Source organism: Maniola hyperantus, chromosome 6 (genome assembly GCF_902806685.2).
Source record: "Maniola hyperantus chromosome 6, iAphHyp1.2, whole genome shotgun sequence".
Lineage (NCBI taxonomy): Eukaryota > Metazoa > Arthropoda > Insecta > Lepidoptera > Nymphalidae > Maniola > Maniola hyperantus.
The window spans coordinates 11189920-11210463 of NC_048541.1; the positions used below are offsets into that span (position 1 = coordinate 11189920).

Below are 20544 nucleotides of genomic sequence, written 5' to 3' on the forward strand. Positions count from 1 at the left end.
CAAACATGTAGTGGTTTTTTAACCTCTTCACAAAAAATTTAGAATGGAGCACACTAGTGAACTAGTGAACAACCTGGCACCCCGGAAGAACTTAGGAGCTTCTTAGGAGCTTAGGCATAGTTTTTCTTTTGTTTTGGAAACTTTAAAAGGATCAATGTTTGGAAGTTTGTCCATAGACTAAGACAATGCAAGCAATGCAAACGTTTCCTAAGAGTTTTTAATTCAGACCGCTAGAAGATTGAAAGAAAAATCAGTTGCTGTCACATTGAAAACTCTTTACCATAGATTACTGTCATAAGTGACAAAATGTTACGCTAAATTTCAAACTATGTAAAATAAAAACACCAAAAAATAAAAATGCCCTCACCTTTTTGCGCTAACCCACTTGCCGACCACGGAGTAGTTTCGGAAAGTGGGGCTTACGACGCAGGATGTTTCAGCTTCCGTTTTGATGCGTGTTATCATGACCGAACTGAAAACTACTGAATCAGAAGAAAACACGTTGTCTGCTAAAGGATATAAATTAACCAAATTCGTTGGCGAAGGAGCTTATGCTAAGGTAAAACGCTTAATGAATTAGAAGTTAGTTTCGAGGTAACATCCAAAGCTTACTCATTATTTTGATCTACAGGTGTACCTCACTGAATTCACGGGCAGAGACGACAGTAAAGTTACACTCGCTTGCAAAGTTATCGAAACATCAAAAGCTCCAAATGATTTTGTGATAAAATTTTTACCACGCGAAATAGACGTCCTCATCAGACTCAACCACCCCCACTTGATCCACGTGCACAGTATATTTCAGAGAAAAACAAAGTATTACATTTTTATGCGGCACGGCGAAAACGGCGATCTTTTGGGATACATCCTAAAAAACGGTTGCGTTTCCGAAAACCAATCGAGAGTCTGGCTACGTCAGTTAGCACTGGGCTTGCAATATCTTCACGAACTGGAAATCTCACATCGAGATATTAAATGCGAGAACGTTTTATTAACCGCAAACTTTAACGTGAAGTTATCGGACTTTGGATTCTCGAGGTTTTGCGTGGACGAGGAAGATCAGCCGGTGTTGAGCGACACGTACTGCGGGTCCATGTCTTACGCGGCTCCAGAGATACTTCGAGGCAAGCCGTATCTGCCCAAACCGACGGATCTGTGGTCCTTAGGCGTAGTGCTGTTTGTGATGCTGAATAAGTCTATGCCGTTCGATGACACGCGAATGCGGAAGCTATACGAGCAGCAGATGGGAAAGAAATACAGATTCAGATCCAAAGTAGCGAGTGTTATATCTTTAGAGTGCAAATCGGTAGTTAAACATTTACTCGAGCCTGACCCGGGTTTGAGACATTCGGCTGCACAAGTTCTCAGCTCGGATTGGATTGCTATGGACAGCCGTCTCACAAGTAAACTTTAGCTTCTCTGTCACTAAATATGTTGTCGCCTCGGTCATAAGCATAACTCTATTTCTACTTGTAGCATTAAACGCAGTAGAAGCAGCGGCGCTTCAAAGAGCTAGAGAGGAACGACAGAGATTGTCTGACGCTCATAAAAGTCCACCGAACAGGCAAGGCGACATTTTAGAGCGGAATCACAAGGACAGTAGGGTACTGATATTTAATTTATTATTTACTAGATGATGCCCGCGACTTCGTCTGCGTCGACTTAAGTTTTTTAAAAATCCCGTGGGAACTTTCATTTTCCGGAATAAAAGTTGCCTATGTCAATTTCCGAGATGCAAGCTGTATCTCTGTATTAAATTTCATATAAATCGGTTAAACCGATAAGCCTTTGAAATTCCCGTGGGAACTCTTTCATTTTCCGGAATAAAAAGTAGCCTATGTCCTTCCCCGGGATGTAAGCTAACTCTGTACCAAATTCCATCAAAATCGATTAAACTGTTGGGCCGTGAAAAGCTAGCAGACAGACACTTTCGCATTTATAATATTAGTATGGATGGATAAAGTGTTAATCTCGGCTATTTAACGTACATACCTACCTAATATGACTGTAATCGATGTGTGTGCAGGTTAGTGAAATGATAAAATCTTTGGCAAATATTACTGCAAAGCAAAGGAGATCAGATTAGACTAAATGGAGGCAAGAAAAAAGGTCAGGTATTCTTCGATATTGTAATTCGAAATCTAGTACGTTTTCATGTAATTTATAATGCTTTCATGATACAGCTTACTATTGAAGATGATTTGAAGTTAACTGGCTCTGAACAATTGACACTTGCTTCTCGAGGTTATAAAATGATTAAAAAAGTGAACGAAGGATCTTACGCCAAGGTATCTTATTCCTATTCTAGGTAGGTATTTAATCTATGACATACAAATAAATACTGCGTGACGTTTCCACAGGTTTATCTCGCGGAATACAGAAATGCCAATAAGAACGATAAGTTATCACTACTCGCCTGCAAAGTTATAGACACAAATACGGCACCGAAAGATTTCGTGAAGAAGTTCCTTCCGAGGGAGATAGACATGTTGGTAAAATTGAATCACCCGCATTTAGTGCACACTCATAGTATATTTCAGAGGAGAAACAAATATTTTATATTCATGAGGTATATGGAACATGGAGATTTACTGGAGCATATTTTACAAAAAGGGGCAGTCCACGAGGACCAGGCGAGGATTTGGACGCGGCAACTCGCGCTCGCCTTACAATACATGCACGAATTGGATATCGCACACAGAGACATCAAGTGTGAGAACGTGCTTTTGACGGCCAATCAAAACGCTAAGCTAACAGACTTTGGTTTCGCCCGCATGTGCGTCGATAAAACAATGAAAGACATTCCCAGCGAAACTTTTTGCGGTTCCCTATCCTATACCGCCCCGGAGATTTTACAAGGATCCCCGTACTTTCCGAAGCCCACAGACGTTTGGTCCCTTGGTATTGTGGTATACGTTATGTTGAACAGAGCTATGCCGTTTGAGGATAAACACATTAAACAGTTGTATCATGCACAGATGAATAAAAATTGGAAGTTTCGCTCCCGCTACATGGACTCTTTATCCGCGAACTGCAGAAAACTCGTGGCGCGAATGTTGGAGCCGCATTATCAACGTAGATTAAACATAGAAAGTATAATTAACAGCGAGTGGATCGCCATGGATTCTAGGTTACTTGGTTAGTTATCTTAGATTGACGCTGATTTCAGTGAAAAAATAAATGATTTGGAACTAGCATTTGACTACGGCTTCGCTCGCGTGATATTCTGATTTAGGTTTATCTAGGTTTCTATTAGACGATTTAAATTTAAATTGGGACAGTATAGTTCGATTCTTTGAACTGCGTGATACGAATAAAATGAACAGGCAAACTGCTATTACTATTTTATAATGGTCAAGACAGATTGATTAGAAAATCAGACTATTTCAGAATGGACTCCTCAAGAAGTTGCAGCCTTTAATAAGGCTCATGAAGAGAAAAAGCAATTGAAAAGTAAATTGGAAATATCGGAACCTACCCAAGAATCGTCTTCATACGAGATACAACACTAGCAAGGTCGCCTCGTCTTCTCGGTAAGTATTTGAAATATTATGACACTAGAAAAATACGAAAAATATTTTGTTTTCACTCTGTATTTAGATGCCGCGAAACCAAGCGGCTAAGCTCTGCCCCCTTGTCCAAAAACTTTCCCGCGCTTAAATAAATGTCGCCCTTATCTAATAAGATGTTCTCTAGCATGCTCGTCGCTGGCAAAGTTCACGACAGTTAAGAAACTTCTAACAAAACGTCGAGGCATCGACGTCACTGGTAGGCGTCAAATATTAATATATTAATTGATGGAGGTAGCCCTATTAGTGCCCTATTTTTTATGATTTTACGTTACCATAGCTTAATATTTGACTCTTCAGCGCCATTTTAACTCTATGGGCCAACTGTCATGTCAAAAGTATACAGTTCACCTTTAAAATAAGGACTAAAATCTCAGAACTCGCCAGCCGAGAGGCGATCGGAACACCCACTAAAACCCAACGGCGCTCCTGCGCTACGCTGGCGACTGGGTCACGGGAACACCGAAGCATTTCTACCGCGCCCAGCCAGCGACATCCACCGAGGCGGACCCTCCACCTTTACGTCAGGTCACTGCACGTCCGAGGAGCACCAGTGCGTCTCCCGACCCTGGGTCTCAACGAGCGACAGCCGACGGCTGATAGGTCGCCCGGAGCTCTCGCTAAGGCGGCAGGCGGCGATCGTGCGCCTGCGCCCCGTCCTTCGGCGACGGAGACGGTCCGCGTTTGCGTTGGGTTCCCGCTGTCACTCCGCCGCCTCCTGGGTCATCACCTCCTCGCAGAAAGAGACGACGGCGTTCCAAGACCCTTCGCTTCTCACCATGGCGTGAACGACAGCGGGCAGCGAGAGGTCGGGCCCGACTTGAGTAACAAGTGCGGTGCGCTGGATCGACCACTCGACGCATGAGTCCAGCGTGTGCTGTGCACTCAAACGCACGTTTGGCCTTATCGTGTAACTTTAGCTTACGATAAGAGATTTTGGGTTCAAATCTATCTTGCATCTCTTGCAATTGCAAAACAGCTGTTATCAAATTAACATTTACATAGATTGCATCAACCTACCTATATATAAAAACTATAGATTCTATTAATATTTTTTTAAAGTTTTTGCCATATTATCTGTCAAATAATTAATATCAATTTTGTCAAATTTTAACGAAATAACGAAATAAAAGCAATTTCCAAAAATGGTTCACAATTTCTATATAATGAATATTTGGCAATAAGTCTGAATTATCCGCCACAAATTACTCTACCACCATGTTACCGGCGAAAGTAAAAATTAAATAAATTATGCGCAACAAGCGCATGTGTCACCAATGGGCGCAACTACCGAAAAATTAGATCTAAGTATCACACATTCGGATTTCGCAGTTTTGGAAGAGAGAGGGTTCACTTTGGATAAAATTGTTGGAGAGGGCTCTTATGCAAAAGTAAGTAGGTAACTGATAACCAAGAGTAGGACCTAGGATTTTAATACCTAATGTAATTTTTTTATATGATTCTGTTGGTGGTTCAATAAAATTAAAATACTAAACTAAATAAAAATGCTAATGAACTAAAAAGACTGACAGCAAGCACGAAACAACACAGTAGGTAGTTGTTTGCACCATGAGTGACATGCACCACATGTAAGTTTGTCTTCGCAGGTATACAAAGCTACTCACATGGTCGACGAGACTCGACACACAGTAATGGCCTGCAAAGTGATAGACACCGCGCAGGCCCCGCGAGACTATTTAACTAAATTCCTGCCGCGAGAATTGGACATTTTGATTCGCATCAACCATCCTCACATCGTGCACGTTTCAAACATATTCCAACGCCGCGCTAAATACTTTATTTTCCTTCGTTTCGCTGAGAACGGAGATTTACTGGACTTTTTGTCCAAAAACGGTGCAATACCCGAAAACCAGAGTAGACTGTGGATGCGCCAGATTTTATCCGGGATGCATTACATACACACTATGAATGTGGCCCACAGAGATTTAAAATGTGAAAATGTCCTCATAACGGCGAATTATAACGTGAAGATAACAGATTTTGGGTTTTCGCGGAACGTCCGTCAGAGAGATCGCGACGTGTTGAGCGAGACGTACTGCGGCTCGCTGTCGTACGCCGCGCCCGAGGTGCTGAAGGGCGTGCCCTACCTGCCCAAGCTGGCCGACATGTGGTCCATCGGCATCATTATGTACACGATGCTCAACAAGGCGCTGCCTTTCAACGAGACGTCTGTAAAGAAACTATACGAGAAACAGGTGAATGGTGACTAAAGATTTTGTTAGATAGGTAGACAGCAGGGCCACGCTGTCTGCAAGTAACTACAGTAGATGTCAAATAATATTAGGTCCAATGTCCCGTGTGTTTAAAACATGGATTTAAAAACAGCTGAGCCTTTCTCTAAACCTATTTATAAACATGGATATATTTAAGAACAACGAGAAACGCATCTGATACGAGTTGCGACTCGAACTGGAACGCTATTTCGGGGGTCCATGTTTCGAACTACGTAGGTACCTGTAACTTGAGTAGGTAGGTACTTTTAAGGCACGAGTGAATGTCGCATCTTTTACCCTAAAATTCGCCATTGCTTTGCCAGTAAATTGCCTTCGGCGTCCCGCGATTCTTTGGCCAAGCTCTATAGCGGCAGCCAGACAATGACACAATTCCCGACTCGTCTTTTAGGGACTAGTTATAGCATGCGACAGCTCGGAATCGCACACGGGGAGAAAACCCCCGCACAGCACGCGAGCGCGATTGACGTGCGGCTGTGCCCCCCCCCCCCCCCCCCTCATACACCGGTTCGCATCTCAATTCTCAACCTGTCACGGACGTGAGTTATATTCGAAGCGTGTGCCAAGCACGCTGCGTTTCATCAAGATCACATTAAGCGCTGCGTTCATAAAAAAATACCTTAATAAGCGGCCTCGTTGTAACCTTCCCAGCTCACTGGAGGCACCTTCTTCTTACATGATACATTAGCACACTGTACAGGTGATGCGCAAGTGGCGGTTCCGCACCAGCGTAGTGAACCAGCTGTCGACGGAGTGCAAGCAGCAGGTGACGCAGCTCATGGATCCCGAGCCCAAGGCGCGCCCCGCCGCCGCCGTCGTCTTCAACGGACCCTGGATAGCTATGGACCACAGACTCACCAGTGAGTCACATTATTTATCATTGCATTCGAATTCTGGGACTAGAGGTACAGCCTACTACTATACTTACTCCATCCACGGAGAGAAGTTAGTACTTCTAGGACTCTCTCTGTTACGTAATCCCATACAAATGACAAAGACAAAAAATCAGTGGACGTTAACAATTTTGAGTGGCCAACCAGTCACAAACGAACAGATATTATGTTTTCGAATGGAATTTCGATTAGGTACGTAACAGAGAGACCCTTACTATACTAATTACTAACTTCTCACCGTGGATAGAGTACAGCCAACCTATTTCGTAGCTCAGTTGCTATGTAATTTGTACAGTAGCCGGCAAGAAATATTGGACATCGACCTTTAGAACGAGATTTCGGCTTCATAGAGCGTTGTCTCTGTCACTCATACCTATGTGACGTTTTGTCGGTTTCAACGACAGAGACAACGATCCATGAAACAAAGCTATTTCTTTTTACAATATTTCCTGCCGACTACTGTACACTAATTTAATACTTATAATTTAAATCCTACAGAACTAACATTTCTGGAAGAATCATTGCTGAAACAAGCCCAGGAAGAGTCGCAGCGAAGAGAGAAGGAACATATCGAGGAAGAAAGTGAAGCGGAAAGACTTGCTGAGTTAAGACGCAAAGGAAGAGGGAAAGGTTTGTAGTTAATTTACAAACATAACTCTTCGGGCACCAACGGGACTCTATTACTAAGCCAACCACTACTGGCCGTTCGTCTGTCAGCGGGCTATATCTCATGAACCGTAATAGGTAGAGGTAAGAGTAACCGTAAGAGGTAGAAATGACAAGATTCGTAGCAGAACTAGAAGCATAGCGACAACAATGAATTCGGTCCGGAATTATAGTGCACAAGCGGTTTAGGCCACGGTCTGCCACGCTGGCCCAGTGTGGAATGGCAGACTTCACACACCTTTGAGAACATTATAGACAACTCTCAGACAGGCAGTTTTCCTTCACCGTTAAATCAAGTGGTGTTTAATTGCTTACAACGCACAACTCCAAAAAGCTACAGGTCAGGAGGCCAACGCAGTTATAACCGCCTATAGGCTATCGCCGCTCGTTTAGCAATTTGTTTGAACACACTTTGTTTAATTATTTCCAGAGGGCCTCAAAGTATTAAAACAAACAGACTCAAATTTTGCAAAATCACATCATCTGTTCGAAGATAAGGAATAAAGAAAAACAAGTATTGATTCATTCATCCAGTGTTTATTAACTTTTACACTTCACATTTATTTAAGTTATTGTAAAAATTATTTATTATATTATTGTATAAACGAGCCGTTGTTTTACTGGTATACATAGCTGACGATGATATAACTCACCTGTCGGTTAATACTTGCTATTCTTATGGTGCGCTTGCATGGACAATTTTTAAGCAATTTTTGCTCGGTAAGACGTATGGATCGACCATCAGTTTCTTAACACTGAATGATAACCACCGAGCTCATTTCACATTTATTTTTAATCCATTGAAGTTTTTCTACGAAAATTATTTTAATATAACTCAGTGAAGCAGCAATGTAGAACCAACCAATGTCAAATGAGCTTGGTGTCTATCATTCAGTGTCAGACACTGCTTTAGCGAATAATCCCGCTGTAGCACTAAGTGGAGCAATTATTTCGCTTAACATTGTTGAAATTTTCAGGAATTGCTCGGTATTGCAGTATTTCAATTGCCCGTGTAAGCGTGCCTTTAACGTTACAAAACTATGGAAGACAAGGGTCCATTTATTAAAATCAAATCATATTTGGAGCGCATTCAAAATCGAACCTCGAGACACGTTCTAAAGCACTTCAGTAGTTCGGGTTTAATTACTAGATACAAAAAATTCTACATTTCAAGAGATTCAACGTTAATGCAGCTCGAAATACTCTTTTCAACCGTAAACGTTACAACATTCATATAAGATTTGGCACAGTTCGGTAGGAACCAGGATTGTGTTATTTAAAAATCAATCGAAATAATTATTTATGAAAAACAAAATTATGAATTTGCCACCAATTTCTCTGTAAAACATAAGCTTTTTAACATTTGCAACGAAATTACACGATTCTTTGTTAATTGCCGTTAGAAATTTAAAAAAAAATTATATACATTTTCTCGTACAACTTTCTTTCGTAGAGAACCCTCGAAACTAGCTAAATAAATGCTGTATTTTTTAATACTAAATATTGTGCGACAAGAGTTGAGTAAGAAATAACCAGAATACTTCTATGCGATATATATTATTTCCATGATATAATTTCAAGTGATTCATTTATACATAGCTACATTTATAATAATAATACTAACAATGAAAACTCTTAGAAAACTCAACATATAGAATGTAACTACCCTATCACTGAGCTACAGTAACAAACCTTAATGTTATTACATAATACAAATATGTATTTTATTCTAAAATAGCAGCAATTAGAAATGAGACCAGTTTAATATTGTCATATCTCAGTCATTTTTAAATTACTAATCATTTTTTAAAATAATAATCATTGTGATGATTATTTATTAAACAAAGTCTAATTATTATTTGATTGATCGTAATTTTTAATGATATAAACCTTCGATATTATACTAAATGACAATCCATACTAATATTATTAATGCGAAAGTGTGTGTCTACTACCTTTTCTCGGCTTGACCGATTTTGACGAAATTTGGCACGGAGACAGCCTCCCGGAAACGGATATGAATACTTTTTTCGGAAATACAAAAGTTAATCCCACGGGATTCTAAAAATTCACGCGGTTAGGTCGCTGGTATCATCTATATCAGATAATTTGTATAAAAACTGTTCCCTCATATTTTAACATTGCTTTGCGCAATGCTTTGCCACATTTACCTATGATCCTATGAAATCCTTAAAATATCGATTCCAGATGGATGTAAGTATGATGTTGCTTATACATTCTCATTTCCTTAAGAGCTTCCGAGACGGTCAAGCGGTTTGACGTCACGTCACGAGCACGTAGATTTGTTTTGCTCGATGCACCCGTCGAGCAGCTTGATCAAACAAACTGCACTTTTCTCATATCTCAAACACTGTCCGAACGTTGCGTCAAGCAAAAATATAAAATTGCATCAAGCACGTAAATGCTAGACTCAAGCATCAAGAAAACTTTGTAAACGGTCAAAATGCTAGACTCACGCAAAAATCTACGTGCTTGACGTCAAGCCGCTTGACCGTCTCGGAAGCTCTTTACAGAAGTGTTTAAACCTTCTAAAAACATTGGAATGTCTTATTTAAAAACTGCGAAATTGTAACTGGTATTTCTTTGTAATATATGCTGAAAATATCATAAGTTCGTTTTCAATAAATTAGTTTATAATTTAAATAGTTTTTAAATACATTTCTTTCTTAACCTACCTATAATGTTCAATGCTCACATGATTTTTGGCAGTTAAGACTCTGACCATTCTTTAACGAACGAGAGAATCTAGTATCGATTTATCATATCATCTAGTCCAATACCTAGTACCTACTAAAGTACTAGTTATTGGAATTTAAAAACAGATTCTGAAACAGAAATCGGGAAGATAAAATGTAGCTGTGAAATACATCAGCAGGAATAAATAGTTTGTCTATGCAAAAATAAAATAATTGCTAAAATCTCTTTACAGCGAAATATTAATCAGCTAAGGATTCCTGTCTACTTAACCAATCAATCAGATTATTATTGATACATACGAGTACTTAACAAAAGGACCTATCTTCGACGACTTTTGTAGCGGTATCGACACATTTTGTCAGTAGTCGCATTTGTATTTCGCCGCTAAGTTCTAACACCACGTAAGTTATTTTTGGCAGTTTTAACATTTCGAAGCCATTCCCTAGAGAATCGTGAAACGTTTCGGCCAGGCAGGAACAAGAAAACGTCCGAAAGATATAAAAAAAGCAACCGCAATGTATCAATAACAACCCAAACCTCTGAAAAAACACCAATTTTTTTTCCGCTCTCCAGTAAAATTTGCTCATTTTGACTTACGTGGTGTTAGGACTTACAGGACGATTTATACTCGGGCCAGTGTCGCATCACTATTGTATTGCGACCGTTTTGCGTCTGTATCGCTGCAAAAAGTCGCCGTGGGAGATGCCACTTGACTATTTAGTCATCCGCAAGGTTTGTTCCAAATTTTAGACACCCTTGAACTTTTAATATCACACATAAATACAGGAAAAGTGTAGCACCAATATTGCGACACCAATTAAACTTGCTAAAAAAAACTGAAGAGAAAGCACTTTGCTTTACAGATTAACATTTCACGTTAAAAATGAACGTTAGTCACAAATGGTTTTTTAATTTTTATTACTATACAATCGAAGTATGACTATAGATATAAAATTGTAAAATAAAGATAAAAATTAGCACTTTACAAAATACATGACCTAATAATTATGTATTATAGTCCAAGGTACATAGTTTTGATTTTGATGACCGAGCGTTTTGCTAAATTCGCTTTGTCGTGGCTCAGTATTCTTAAGCTACGTCCACACCAATTAGATTCAGGATACACATTTTTAGATACTATACTTAGGCAGATTCCTTTGAAAACTTAGGACGCACAAAATAAGTACTGGCCATGACCTGAATATATAAAGTTAGTTAGGTATATAAAGTGTTTACATTATTGGTCCACTCGATGGCGGATAACACATATCGATTCACCTTGTTCGGCGAGCATTTGTACACAATGACTTTCACGCGCAGTTAAAGCGCAACTTAAACGACTGCGAACACAAATATTGTTGTGTTTACCCTAGTACCCATTTGTATAGTTTTCAAAAATGATACCTATTACTATGACATACTATAGAAACGATATTAGGGCCACAGCAAACACGATTCTTTCAACACCGGCGATCGGCGATTTAGTTGTTTTTCGGAAACTCGATGCCGTGTTTGAACGCTCCATTCCACACACATAATTTCCAGTTGCAGCGATCAAGTCGATTTTCAGGAGCTCGAAGTCGCGTACGAATGTTAAAACACACGATTCCAATACAGCGATCGAAAGCAGCAAGTCGCCAAAACACGATGCAGCATCGATGCAGTCACAAAATCGCCGATCGCTGATACTAAAAGCATCGTGTCTGCTATGGCCCTAAACGTCGAGCTGGCGAACAGAACCAGACTATCGCCTTTTAATGTTGATCCAGTTACGTCGATTTTATATGACAACGGACTCGAAATCAGATAATTGCCTCAAAAAAGGCGTTTCCAACAAAATCAGGATCAGTCCAATCTTAAGAATCTAAAAATGCTGTTGTAGTCGTAGTTTTTTCACCGTCCTGTAAAAAGTTCGTGGACAAGTAATGTCCGCGACAGGTTGAGATGGCAATCGGGGTATGAGGCGGAGGGACGCCCCGCACACACCGCACGTCCACCCGCGCTTGCCCGCACCGGGTTAGCGCGGGGGCTGTGCAGGCGTGCGGGGCGTTACGTCCCCGATTGCCATCTCGACCTGTCGCGTACTATACGTTTCTGTTCGCCAAAAAGAAATGCATTTCACATTTCTATTGATCCACGTTGGTGACACAGAGTCGCCTGCGTGCGAAATATTCTGTGCAAAAGCCCTACTCGACTAAAGTCTGCTAGGACCATAGCTGCTATTCGCTCACAGGGCAAGCCTAGGGCCGCCTCTAGGCTCACAGAGCTAGATGGCAGTCTAGACTAGTATAAAGCCTTGTTGTTCTGTATTAGTATAAATGTAACGGGTGGATGCACTAGTGCGTTCGCGCGTCGTCACGCGGGGGACAGACAGCCGACGCGACGCCCGCTGTTGCTGATTTTACTTTCATCATCTGTTGATTACAAACCTTATCTATAACTCTCGTATTTAATTAGGTAATTTGTGGAAACGGCGCTATGTGTATGTTGTTATAACTTACTAAAATCGCAATTTTGCTGATATTCTTGCTGTAAACGAAGTTTAAGACAGCATTAACAGTGAGTGAGTGAGCTTTTACTAGCGATCAATGGCTTGCGGCAGTATAGACACTTTTTAAAAGTGGTCAATTCTGTTATACATAACCTCTAAACCGAATGGTCTACATCTATTACTTTCCTTCTCCGCACGGAGTATTCTGAAAGTGATAGCAATACACCGTACCCATCATTTTATTAGAGTTTATGTACAACGAATTAGCCACAATTTCGCCAGCGTGAAATAGGTAAAAATTCATTATATTATTCAAAATATATCAAAACTATTTCAGCTATATCAAGTAAGTGTTAACGTTATTAAAACATAATGATAAGAACGTACACATAGCGCCGTATGCGGAAATCATTAAAACAAATATAACTAAAACGCAAATATAATCCACTTCACCACATTCGCATTAAAATAAATCCACACCTTCCCCGGTTAAGTTGGTTAAAACACAATATAATAATGTTTGCAATGTGCAAAAGCATCTATTTTATACGTTTTATGCATTTGTATAGAAAAAATCACACGCGCAAAAGATAGAATGAATTTTCGGACATTGAATTTCGATTATGAGATCAATCATCCATTGTTTAACAGATAAAATAAATGTTTCTAAAATTCTTTCTTTCGTCTGCGCTTGATTAACCAAACAGATTAACTGTCTCCCACACCAGGTGATTTTTCAAAAGGGGTTGTACATTTGATAACCATTTTTAGCACATTTTTATAGTGTTTGAAATGACTATATTATTAACTTTCACTTAATTATCGGCAAAAGAATCGATTTTTTTGTCCTAATATTTAGATTCTCTGTGAAATCAATGCTCCTCTCCTTATACCTACTATCTTTTACACAATATTCTTTGCGGAAAAAGATGCCGGTAATTTAAGCCCGGCTCTCTACTTATGCAAAAATTTATGTGCTCTAACGGGGTTCCAATGTGATAATATCACCCTATTCGCAATCATTGCTATGATGTGTCGCAGTGCGATCGAACGCACAGTGTGGATTCCACCAATCAGATTATTGAAAATTGACGTGACACAGTAATGTGATTGGTGGAACTTACACTGTGCGTTCGAGCGCACTGTGAGACCTTATCGTTTGTGAATACGGCTGTAAATCTGTGATGCCAAATTTCTAAGAATTTATATTGGAATGCAAATAATGGAATAAATTACTATGAAAATAAGAATGCCGAACCGAACTGAGTTCCACTATCGGCTACTATTTGAGCGGGAACTCCGCACCTGTGTGGGAGTCATACGTACATTAGTAGTGTTAGTGCGACTTACGGGCGAGGCGGTTAGGTCACCTGAGCAGTCGTCGTGCAGCGGACACACCAGCTCGCCTAACTCCAGATCGTCTTTGCTCTTTTTGCGCTTCAGCGAAAACTGGCTTTTCTTTGGCACCTACAGAATACAATAGAAATATTTTTTAAAGTAATACTTCTTTAGGCACGAGAGATTGCTTGAAAGTAACTCAGATCTTTTTTGGTTGAAAGTAACACTCAAACGTTAAGGCATGCTCGTTTATCATTACATAATCTTCGATTGTATTAATTTCCTCCCTCAATTCCTTGATTGATTGAGCCTCAATAGCTCAACAGGTAAAGGAGTGGACTGAAAACCGAAAGGTCGACGGTTCAAACCCCGCCCGTTGCACTATTGTCGTACCTACTCCTAGCACAAGCTTTACGCTTAGTTGGAGGGGAAAGGGGAATATTAGTCATTTAACATGGCTAATATTCTTTAAAAAAAATCTTCATTAACTTTTGTAAAAGCAAGTTTAAAATTGATTGTGGAATTTTATTATAAAATATGTATTCTTATTCCCATAAACAACTCTTGAATTAATTTGAGGCGGACTGCAGGATTTACGAGTCTATTACGATTTCTAATTAATTTTTTTAGTTTGTCTAGCGTGTAGATACGTGATCAGCCGATAGATACATACAGCAAATAGTACTGTCGTTCACCGGAAACGTGACGACGTCATTCAAATTTTGAGATATATAACGGTGCATGATCCACTAGATCCCTATTCTACCAAATTATATTTTTTTTTTAATAGGAAAAAAGACGCCTTCGAAGTAAAAAAGCGTAAGTTATGTACCTTATATTTGGTAGTAGCTGTAAGAGGCTGATAGCCCAACGTTTGTTCGGCGTTTCGCTTTTGTTGTATCACATCTCGCCCGAGCAAATCATTAAATCTGAAAAACAAATGAAAAAAACGTTTAAAGTGCTAATAAGCACGACTTGACCCCTCCCGCTAACTTCATACACAAACGTAACGCCATGTTAATCCCACTATTTTATGTCCATAGCGCAAAACAAGTAGGTAGTTCAATCTTAACACGATTCGTATGACTGCACAACGTACAGAAACCGATCGCAGCCGGGCTTGTATATTTAATCTTTAGTCTATGGTTTGCGCAGACCGCCATATTGCAACTTCAGATTGGCATACTTGTTTTGAGCACACGTTATTCTACAAAGCGAGATGTGTGTGTGTTGTGTGTTACAGACAAAGTTGTAAATGACGTTACTATACTCTATCCAAGAAAAGAAGTTAGTATAGCCCTCTCTTTGTTACGTAATCTCATAAAAATGCTAAGAGCCACAAATCTCAGTATGTGTTAACCATTTTGATACACCAAACAATCACAAAAAAATAATTTCAAAGAACATTCGAAATTCAATTCGAAAAAGTTTTCAAAAAACATTCGAAGTTCAATTCGATTGGTTTGTTATTGGTTGGTGACTCAAAATTATAAACGCCCACTGAGATTTTTGGCTCTGTCATTTGTATGGGATTACGTAACAGAGAGAGCTTTATACTAACTACTTTCCGTGGATAGAGTATTGTTAGCACTTAAATAGGGCAATACCTCTGTGTGAGATGCCGCCGCAGTAAGGTTTTGTTCGCGGGGATGTTGAGCAGCGCGGCGAGCAGCTCCGCCGTGAATCGCGGCTCCAATAACATGAGACCTCCGTGAACGCCTGAAAAAGGTCGAATAAAAGGATTATTGATTGCAACCGTAACAATGCACGTGCTAGTCGATGGCGAAAGTTCTAATAACATTGGTACAATCTCAATTGTTGTGATGGCTAACCACAACAATTGAGATTGTAGCAATGTATTGAATGAATTAAATGAATTTATTATAGTAGTCTTGCTGCGAGGGTGTCAATGGTGTTAATCAATCACAAGTGATTGCGATCGTCACACTAAACTGACCGCTGTCAAACTACTGTAATCGACACTAGCTGGTCGATTCTGTAAAACCTGAATCAATCATTATTACAATCGCAATTGTTGTGATTGACTGAATTTATGGTATTCTTGTTGCAAACAATGAATTGTATCCAATAATGAGCGAGCGTAAATCAATCAGAGGTGATTGCGATCGTGACATTGTAGCTGTCATTCTACCGCAATCGCGCAGCTATTCAGAGCCTATCACCATTGTTTAAAGTTTGTGTGATGACCGCAATAACCCCTGATTGGCAAGAATCACAAAGAAGTGAATTCAGTCAATCATACCAATTGAGATTGCAACAATAATATGTCGGCCACAACTTCTCAACACAAGGGGAAAATTGTATTAATTTTGAACTCAGTGGTTTTATTAGTGAATATTCCATAATGAGGAATCCGTCTTAAGTGAGAGGTGTCTCCTCAAAGGCGCTTATAATCCACTACAGCAACTAGTGGATCTAAACTACTATTATAATGTTAACAGGAGCTTTGTGTCCAGAAATCGGATATTCTCTGTTTGGGAAGTCATCAGACGTCACTCACCGGCTCCTCTAAGGTTGGGCGCGTACTCGGCGAGGTCGATCTCTTTGAGCCACTGCATGACGCGATGCGACGACCAGCGCGCGAGTTCTGCGGCGGGCGTGTTGGCGGTCTCCTGCTCGCCTTCCATTGAAACTTCTACTACTTCGGATTCTGGAGCGCGACGGATCATCGTTTCAGGGTTATACTTGTTGTCCCGTAACACTTGTATGCCTGAAATACATTTTGTAACTCAGATATATGCTAATAATAAAGTCTACATGACACCCATATCCATTTTTGTTTTAAAGTTTGCCGACCGGCTCCTGTTAATAGCGGGCCACCGTGAACTCCCTAAAAGCTTGTAAAACTCACCTCGTCTTATAGAGAGCGCGTGTAACGCATGTGCGACCCGCAAATGCGTGTGAAGGTCGGTATGCGTCAGACGATGTAGGCCGCGACCGTCCAGCGCTGCGTCAGCGGCGGCCGCGCGCGCTCCGCACACCCCAACGTCCTCTAACCATCGTAACGTCCACGCCGTGTCTAAACGTCCGGCTGCCGTTAATAATGGGTCGCCATGACCCCCCTAGTGGAAAAATATAAACTGTGGTGATCTAAATCTGTTATCGACTGACTGACACCACAATAAATAAATCGTTAAAGGTAGAGTATTTAAACCATAATGTTTTGGTGGAGGTGTACACTAAATATTTCTAAAAATTGAGGTAGAAATTACTGCATGAATCTAAAACTTGAGAGAATTAGGGGTCACTAACCAACAAGTCTGAAAGAGCTAAAACTATCTTCTTCTTCTGTAAAGGGTGCTTGATGGCCAGCTCCTTTTCTATCGTAGTGTGTGACGCTGAGGCCAGCAGGCCTCTTGCGTCAGGAGAAGCGTTGAGCCACGTGCGTGCGAGACCTACGTATGATTCCAGACCGAGGCTTTCCAGCCAGCCGCATGTCGTCTCACAGTCCCACTGTCGGACGTCTGTCGTTTGCCTGGAGATATAATACACTATTCTATTGAAAACATAAATGATTCAATATGTCAGTACTGTTTCTTTCTCAAGATCACATGCAACACTGATGGGAAAAAACTTGGGATTGATTTAAAATACTGAGGTGATCTTTTCACACCGGTGTGAATATAACACAAGCTATTAATTAATCTGTGGAATTGATACAACAATATTACATAAGATATCGGCACATACATAGTTTTTAGAAATTTAAAATGTTCCCGAGAGCTACGACGGAAAATCTACATTTACTTCGATATAATGATTGACGCATATGATGTTAAAGCCTCTTACTATGATGAGAGCATCATACTAAGAAGCATCATATTCGTCCTCCTTAGAATGAAACAGACATGCTTCGAGGTAAAGCTTCAGATACGAAGTTTAGTTTAAGTATTATAACTTCAAAACATGACTCAGGTGCAGCAATGAGCGATTTTCACTCATTTAACGGGCAAAATTTTTACCCCTCGGGGCATCTTTACTACGAAACTACGGGTAGTATTTAACGCTAAAACTCACCAAGGCATGGTTTGCGGCCGCTGTCGAGGCGCAGAGGCTCGTAAGGAAGACCGTGATAGTTCGTCCCCTTCTAACCGCACGCCACCGCCACTACCCAGACGAGAGCGTACTTCGCGGAGCGAGGGTGACGGGCTACCTCGCGGTATCGCTTCGTCTTTCTCAGCTAACAAGAAAAACCTGTTGCTCAAATGTTTTGTATGGTTTTCAAACCATTCCAAAAAAGGACATTCTCAATCACTACCCTTAATTATTATAAATGCGAAAGTGTGTTTGATTGTTAGTTTGTCCTTCAATCACGTCACAAAGGAGGAACGTGTTGACGTGCATTTTTGCATGATTATAGTTAAAGACCTGGAGAGTAACATAGGCTACTTTTTATCCCGGAAAATCAAAGAGTTCCCTCAGTTATTTCAAACGAACGAACGAAACAATATATTCCCTCAAACGAAGTTGCGGGCATCAGCTAGTAAAATTTATGTACAACTAGCTGATGCCCACGACTTCGTACGCGTGGATTTAGGTTTTTAAAAACTCCTGTGGGAACTCTTAAATTTTCCGGGATAAAAAGTAGCCTATATCCTTCCCCGAGTTGCAAGCTACCTCTGTACCAAATTTCGTCAAAATCGGTTGAACGGTTTAGCCGTGAAAAGCCAGCAGACAGACAGACACACTTTCGCATAATTATAATATTAATATGGATATGGATATACTAAAACGAATCAATACAAGAAGCATAAGCAGGATTCAGTACAACTTACGAGCCTTAACAACGACAGTTTGCAACTATACACAATATTATAAGCAGCTAGCGTAATCAAAACGAAACAGTTAATTTTCATTTAAATTAATGCTAAAGCAGGGGGTAATAGTCGCGGGGTAATGTAAAAGCGGCCTTATTACGTACGAGATAGAGCCTTCGGTTTCTAATAAAGTTCACGAGGACTTTAATTTATGTGGCTAACGTTGCCAGGTTTTCGGTTGTACCGTGGAAGTCCTGAATTTACAATAAAAAATTAATAATGTTGAACTTGAAAGCAGAAAAATTTAATTATTCACGAAAAAACTAAATAACGTTCGTTTGATCGTCATTCTTTGTTTTAATTGAAGCTTTTTAAAAATATAAATATATGTCCTTAAAATCCAGGAGCTTTTATGTTTCAATTTTATCAAGTCAAAATCAGGTGAACAACACATAAAAAAGTGAACGTGTTTATCATTTTGTAAATTGCGATTTTTAAAACCTGTAGGTAAAAGGATATTTTTTTTTTTAATTTGATGTGTAATACGAGGTACAACAACACGACACTTATAAGTTTTAAGGCAGTAAAATTATGTCAATGTTATTTCGGTACCAATTAAGTCAAGTAATTTCTTTTCCTACCCCGAAAATTAGCAACAGAAAATCTGGCAACTCTATCAAAGGCGCATGCTTCTGGGAGTATCTAGTTAGAGCAAAAGCGACCGTATCCGCTGGGGATAGGGTCCACGTCCCCAGAGACCTAAGTTCGGCACAGACTGTCCGCGGCCGCGCGCCACCACCATGTTGTTTTTACCGAACGCCACTCGCGCCTCCGAGCTCAGCACCGACGACCGCGGCAGCGACGAGTACATGTGAGTGTTGCGCTCGATCTGACGCCCGTAGTTCGCGGGCGGCGTCTGGAAGAAAAGATCTCACTCAAGTGACATTTTTATACTTTTAGTACTATGTCGTCACACCAATTTATCGTCGTTGTATCGTAGTGGTGGACGACAGTTAATCGTGCCGTCCAATATGTGAACACCTCTATTCAATTATACAGACCATGACGTTGTAAACCGCACAACTATTTATCATCACGAGAGAGTGGGAACGCGCCCTTACGCGCTTCTCTATACAGAAACAAACGTATCACGCTGACAGCTCTATTTTTCAAAGTGCTAGGTTTAAAATTAACCCAGATATCGATTGATCATTTCGTTATTTATGCCCGACAAGAAACTTGTTTTTCAAATTGACTCTTGAAAAGTCAAAGCTCCTAAGAAAATGGGCAATCTTCTTTAGTTTAGAGAAAAACAACAGAATCGGCGCCATTGTTTTTCAATTGTTATCAAGTAGCGCGACAAGACTTTCCACCATCTCTGCGACTATTACGTCTGCAGTGCTATATGGATCATCAGCCAGTCGTTAGGGCGCGTATCGCGACTAATGAGTCCCGCTTGTCTTTAGCTCCCTGGCGACATCATATTTCCAAACTTCAACCCGAATCGCAAAACTTCAGTCTGCATATTTGGATGTTCATTAAAACTTATATATTGTAAGTAACTATCTAAATAGTGTCAAACCTTTAAAGCGTTACTACGTTTTGATGTTAAAACATAGTTATATGTTAGTTAACTATATGTTATTTAGTAGGTGCTTTTTGTAGGGTACGCTCCTAATACAGGAGAGTGTTACAAATTGTCCACCGGTGGATGTGGTTGGATTTTGGAGGTCATTTGGTGCGTATGAAATTTTTCATTTTATTTGTAGACCTGCAATCAGTTCTGCTAGCAGGTGATGATGCAGCCCAAGCCATTTTTCAAGTTGTATCGATGATAAT

General features: G+C 40.2%; 3 protein-coding genes across 10 annotated transcripts in view; 2 read left to right on the plus strand and 1 right to left on the minus strand.

Annotated features, from left to right (window-relative positions):
* On the plus strand, positions 1 to 2488 carry LOC117982821 (testis-specific serine/threonine-protein kinase 3-like). 2 transcript variants are annotated; one of them, XR_011236840.1, is made up of 6 exons: positions 1 to 559; positions 632 to 1403; positions 1477 to 1604; positions 2027 to 2109; positions 2184 to 2288; positions 2361 to 2389. XR_011236840.1 is itself a non-coding variant. In XM_069499123.1 (5 exons), exons 1-4 carry the CDS (start codon positions 452 to 454, stop codon positions 2084 to 2086), a joined length of 1068 nt encoding a protein of 355 aa, XP_069355224.1. In that variant the 5' UTR covers positions 1 to 451; the 3' UTR covers positions 2087 to 2109; positions 2361 to 2488. The 2 variants fall into 2 exon arrangements, 1 of the variants encoding a protein (XP_069355224.1); XM_069499123.1 differs by lacking the exon at positions 2184 to 2288 and having other exon boundaries at positions 2361 to 2488.
* On the plus strand, positions 2292 to 7988 carry LOC117982820 (testis-specific serine/threonine-protein kinase 6-like). Of its 2 annotated transcripts, XM_069499122.1 has the most exons (6): positions 2292 to 2308; positions 3391 to 3533; positions 5177 to 5785; positions 6522 to 6681; positions 7213 to 7344; positions 7811 to 7988. In XM_069499122.1, the coding sequence occupies exons 3-6, from the start codon at positions 5195 to 5197 to the stop codon at positions 7882 to 7884; spliced, it is 957 nt and encodes a 318-aa protein (XP_069355223.1). In that variant the 5' UTR covers positions 2292 to 2308; positions 3391 to 3533; positions 5177 to 5194; the 3' UTR covers positions 7885 to 7988. The 2 variants fall into 2 exon arrangements, with proteins under 2 accessions (XP_069355223.1, XP_034825137.1); XM_034969246.2 differs by lacking the exons at positions 2292 to 2308; positions 3391 to 3533 and adding an exon at positions 3556 to 4960.
* Positions 7898 to 20544, minus strand: part of LOC117982812 (liprin-beta-1-like) — a 22349-nt gene continuing 9702 nt past the window's right edge. For 2 of the 6 annotated variants that reach the window (XM_034969234.2, XM_034969237.2), the window contains exons 5-13: positions 19465 to 19621; positions 17966 to 18128; positions 17201 to 17423; positions 16800 to 17010; positions 16449 to 16658; positions 15535 to 15646; positions 14760 to 14856; positions 13940 to 14056; positions 7898 to 12512 (exon numbers count right to left, since the gene is read on the minus strand). In XM_034969234.2, coding sequence (XP_034825125.1) covers positions 12435 to 12512; positions 13940 to 14056; positions 14760 to 14856; positions 15535 to 15646; positions 16449 to 16658; positions 16800 to 17010; positions 17201 to 17423; positions 17966 to 18128; positions 19465 to 19621 — 1368 coding nt within the window. In that variant the 3' untranslated portion in view covers positions 7898 to 12434. The remainder of the gene's footprint in view (positions 12513 to 13939; positions 14057 to 14759; positions 14857 to 15534; positions 15647 to 16448; positions 16659 to 16799; positions 17011 to 17200; positions 17424 to 17965; positions 18129 to 19464; positions 19622 to 20544) is intronic. The other 4 variants (XM_034969235.2, XM_069499100.1, XR_011236838.1 and 1 more) reach the window with 3 other exon arrangements.